Here is a 4604-nt window from a genome sequence, read left to right as displayed (position 1 = left end):
GCGACCCCGGCCCCCGCAGCGGGCGCCCGCGCACGGCGTGGTTTCGGGGCGCTGCCCCCGGCTGTCTGTGCGCGAGATGCAAGCCCGCGCGCGCCCCTGCTCTGCTCGCTCCGTCCCTCGCGCCTCCCCGCGCCTCACCTTCACCGAGTCCACCGGGTACATGACCGAGTGCTCCAGGATCCCGGCCATCGCTCCGGCTGTCATGTGGGTGGAAACGGAGGCGCTGGTCGGCAGGTTCTCGTAGTCCTCCGACCCGGCGTCCTTGCCGCCGCCGCCGCCGCCGCCATCTCGGCTGTCCCCATCCATCCTCCGCCCCGCAGCCTGGCTGCCCACGCCGCCGCGGCGCAGCTCCATTCGCCGGCCCCGCGGGGCGCGGGAGGCTGCAGGAGGTGGGCAGGGAGGGGGAGGGGGCGGAAAACTTCACTTCTTAAAGTGGGAACCTCCTCCCGGGGCCGCGGCCGCTGACGCCATGGCGGGCTGGGGCGGAGCCGAGGGGCCGGAGGCACCAATGGCAGGGAAAGAAGAGGCCCGCCGCGGCCGCGCCATTGGTGCGCGGGGAGTGCGCGCCCGCCTCCCTTGTGACGTCACCGCCCTGTGCACTTTTCTAAGCCACCGGATGGGGGCGAGAGTAGTCGTTGGGGTGTCCCGGGAAGTTGGGCGACCTGAGGGTGGTTGGTGCTGGCCCGCGAGGGGCAGCAGGGAAAACGGACCCTGGGGAGGGTCAGCCGAGCGGCAGAGGGGAGATGCCCAGAGGTGGAGGGAGATCAGGAATAGCGGCTCCTGGAAAATCCACCCTCCAGGGCCCGCGGGTTTGCAAACTGTATTGCTCAGCAAGCTTTGGCATTCCTAAGGCCAGAAAGGGAGAGGGTAGCCGAGGGGCGTTGCTGGGAATGTCAGTTATGAAGCAGTTAGGGTGGTTGGATAGGGGAGAGGTTAGAAAGTTCTAGAACTGAAGACATATCTCGATGTCGGGGTGCACCTCTCATGACACATACCGTACAGGGGTCAGTTAAAACTCACAGGCCCTGTTCTAGCTAGCTTTGTTGGGAAAGGGTTTTATCTGAACTTGTTTCTTTCACTGAAAACGTACCGAGAAGAGCTGGGTGTGTTCCTCCTCTTGTTCTCCCAAAAAGCCAGGCCAGCCCCTCCCTGCTACAGATTGAGCAAGACGCTGGTAACCCAGATGGGGCCCTTCAGTTAGAGCCACCTGCACATTTTCTTTGGGTTTGGAAGATCTTTGGAAATGAGATCTGCCTGTCTGCCTGTCTGCCTTTTAGACTCTGGTCTCTTTAACGTCATCCATCAGGCTTGATTGGTAGTACCCCGGGCATGCTCCATCTGAGGGAAAGGGTGTCAAAAAGTAAGGAAGATGCCTGTCAGCTTGTGGAAGTCTCCATGGAGGTGTGCATGCATGTTCCACGGCTGAGGCCCCCTGGGACTGATCAACTTCTAAGGCATCCAGAGCTCCCTGCCCTACCTGGACCAGGGTTCTTCTCAGGAAAGCTGGGCAGACCCTGAAGATGCAGCGCCTGCCAGGGTTCTGGTGGTGCCCCAGACAGCTCTCAGAGGAGTGAGATACCCTACAGTGTGTGTACATCAGCAGAGGCCAACAAGCTTCAAGGCCAAGGGCAATAATTTCCCATTCTGTGTAGCTGCACATAGCAGTTTCCGAAATGTGTGCTAAGAAGGTGATAAAAACAAGCTCAGTGTTTAATGATGGCTAAAGAAAAAAGCCCTCTACTTCTGTCAAAGGTGATTTCGAAGATATGTTGGTCAGAAGTTGTTGATACCCATTTAAAAATGGATGCCCCAAACTGGATTTGGTGCTGCACACCTGTAATCCCAGCACTCGGAAAGGTTGAGGAAGGAGAAACACAAACTTAGGGTCAGGTTGGGCAACTTAGCAAGATCTTATCGCAAAATTTAAAAAAAAAAAAAATGGCTGTTTGTGAGATGGAAACACTCTCCAGTATTTGAGAAAAAGAAAAAAGATACCTTTTAATCAGTATGTATCAGCTCCATGTCCTCCTTCTGGAATGTGACACAAAAGCCTGCATATGCATGAAGCTCTTTTCCAAAGCATTATTTGTCATAGTAAATTACTAGCAACAACCAAAACATTCAACCAGAGCGGAATGGCTACAAAAGTTATGACAAGTCTATTAGTGAAATATTATGCAACCATTAAAGATCATGGCCCCATTATTCAATAACATAAGAAATGATTCATATAATAGGTGAAAAAATGTCTTACTGCAGCTATTATAGTCACACAAGAAAAAAAGTGAAATGATTATAGTGATGGTGACAAGATTGTAGAGAACTCTTTTGACTCTGTTTCTCAGACTTAAATTGTTTCAGACTCTCTATTGTTTGTATAATTTAAAAACAATGAATTCTTTTTAAAAGAACATACACATATATCCTAATGGATGAGAAATGCCCTGAACTTTGCAGCAGTGATACTGGTGGAAAGAATTCATCTTTCTGATGGTGAAGAGGATTCTCAGCAAATATGGCTATGCCTGTAAACTTCAGGGATGTGTTTCTTTTCAAAACTTTATCATAAAATTTAAGTCAAAACCAACTGAAAATCTTCAGAATATTTATTGTCAGCATCCCATATTTTGTTCTGTTTAGCTATACGATAGATATAATGGTTGAATATTTGGCATTCATCTTTCATTCCTTGTTGCATTACAGTATGCAAAACATTTAAAGCCACAATTCCCAGACTCTCTTGCAGCTATAGGTTGAGGTGTGAATTATATTTTACCAGCAGATGAACTAGTGAGATATGGAAAGTGAATGTGAGATGGAAACTGTCTTTCCTCTGCCTTGATGTTTTCTGCTGCCCGAGAAGGTCATAAACAATTGGAGTAAGAGCAGTTGGAAAAGACAGTGGCTTCCCTTTTGCAACAGTATTGAAGCATCGGTTCCTTAGATTCATGGATGTTGAAAGGTGTTGGTGGCCGTGTGGTGACAGCAGTGGTAGTCACAGCTTCTTGCTCCCTGCACTGTTGCTTCAGTTGGTGGCCCCTTGATTCCTTAGCTTTGGAGGGTGTGACAGAGGTAGCGATCCCTCTTGGGAGGCCTGCTTGGCAGTGTGCTTCTCAGAGTTATGCTCAAGAACACAGCCTGGAGTCTTATCCCTATCCCTCCTGACAATACCATGCATAGCAGCAGAAGGGCAAGATAATGAAGAAGCCATCTCTGAGCATGGAGACCCAGCAGCCAGCCCTCCTCCTTGACCTCTAAGGAAGGCCTTTTGGGAGGGCCACATCCCAGACATCACAGTTCGGTGTTTTAGACACACTGCCAGCATGCAGGGAGTAAATCTTATTTGAAAGGCAAGAACTCAGGGACCAGGAGCAGAGGAGCAGCTGCTAATCTGATCCTCTCCCAGGAGACTCAGAATGACTTGCTGGTTCTGCTGAAGTCTTACATAAAGTTCCTGAACGTTGAGTCTCTGAAGATGTCATCATGCTGCTTGCTGTAGGCCAACTGGCAGCCAAGCTACACTTTGAAAGAGGAAGCTTCTGAGCACATAGGGTGCAGAGCACCAGGCTTGGGGTCATGCATATGTGTGAGCCCCGACTGCACCATTTACTAGCAGAGTGGCTGCGGCCACCTCAGTGACATGCTTCCTCCACTGTGGACCGTGGTCACTGATACTTGCATGAGCTGAATGAAATATAGGAAAGATAAATTGAAAATGGAAGCTCACAATGAAATAGGTATAATTTGGGTGCAGGGAGTAAAGATAAGAAGGCCAGGGTTTGACAGGAAGAGGTCCAGACTTTCTCCAGACTCCTACTTTTTTCACAGTAATCACTCGTGCTTTGGCATGCCCATCCACTATGCTGTACACAGAGGCATCACCACCCAACCTAGACTATAGCCAGGGCTGGGTCTCCCCTGGGGACTTTGCCTTCCTCCGCTATAAGCCGGAGAGAAGATCCCTAGGTCCCTTGCCATGGGACAACTATCGACTGGCATTGTGTCTCCTTAAGGCACCTACCAATTGACATGGCCCCAGGGTGTAGGCTGTACTTTCGCCCATTGTTTTGCTCCTTTTTCTTTCTGGGTTTGTTTTTGTTTGTTTATTTGTTGTTTTTTGGGGGATTGGGTGGGAGTGTTTCTGTTTTTCAGACTGAATCCAGGGCCTTTGCACTGAGCTACATCCCCAGTCTTTTTCTGTGTGTGTGTGCCAGAGTCTTGAGTTGCTAAATTCCCCCAGCCGGGCTCAGTTTTGCCGTTCTCCTGCCTCAGCCTGTCAGAGTGCTTGGATTGACAGCATTGACCACCATGTCCAGCTGACTTTTGTTCTTTACAATAGCTCAGTGATGGCCAACTTTTTAGAGACAAACACCCAAACTGCAACCCAAAACCCACTTTTTATCACAAAGTGCCAACACTGTAATTAAACCTGATTACTAAAGTTTTAGTTTAGAAAAAATGACTCACACATTAAATCTCTTGTATTAAAAGAAATAACGCAATAACACAAGTGCCATAGGTTCACTACCACTGTAATAGATGTTCATGTACGTGCTGGCTAATGCTAAGCCAGTGTATATGTAGGGAGGGTTCAAGAGCCTCTG

General features: G+C 49.5%; 1 protein-coding gene across 1 annotated transcript in view; it reads right to left on the bottom strand.

Annotated features, from left to right (window-relative positions):
- Slc25a37 (solute carrier family 25 (mitochondrial iron transporter), member 37) overlaps positions 1-354 on the bottom strand; it is a 41523-nt gene extending 41169 nt beyond the window's left edge. Inside the window, exon 1 of the mRNA XM_005373702.2 lies at positions 139-354. Within this exon, the coding sequence (XP_005373759.1) occupies positions 139-354 (216 nt within the window). The remainder of the gene's footprint in view (positions 1-138) is intronic.
- Positions 355-4604: the final 4250 nt, after the last annotated feature.

Source organism: Chinchilla lanigera, unplaced genomic scaffold (genome assembly GCF_000276665.1).
Source record: "Chinchilla lanigera isolate Chin_1 unplaced genomic scaffold, ChiLan1.0 scaffold00002, whole genome shotgun sequence".
NCBI classification, from domain to species: Eukaryota; Metazoa; Chordata; class Mammalia; order Rodentia; family Chinchillidae; genus Chinchilla; species Chinchilla lanigera.
This window is presented reverse-complemented; position numbering and strand designations above follow the sequence as displayed.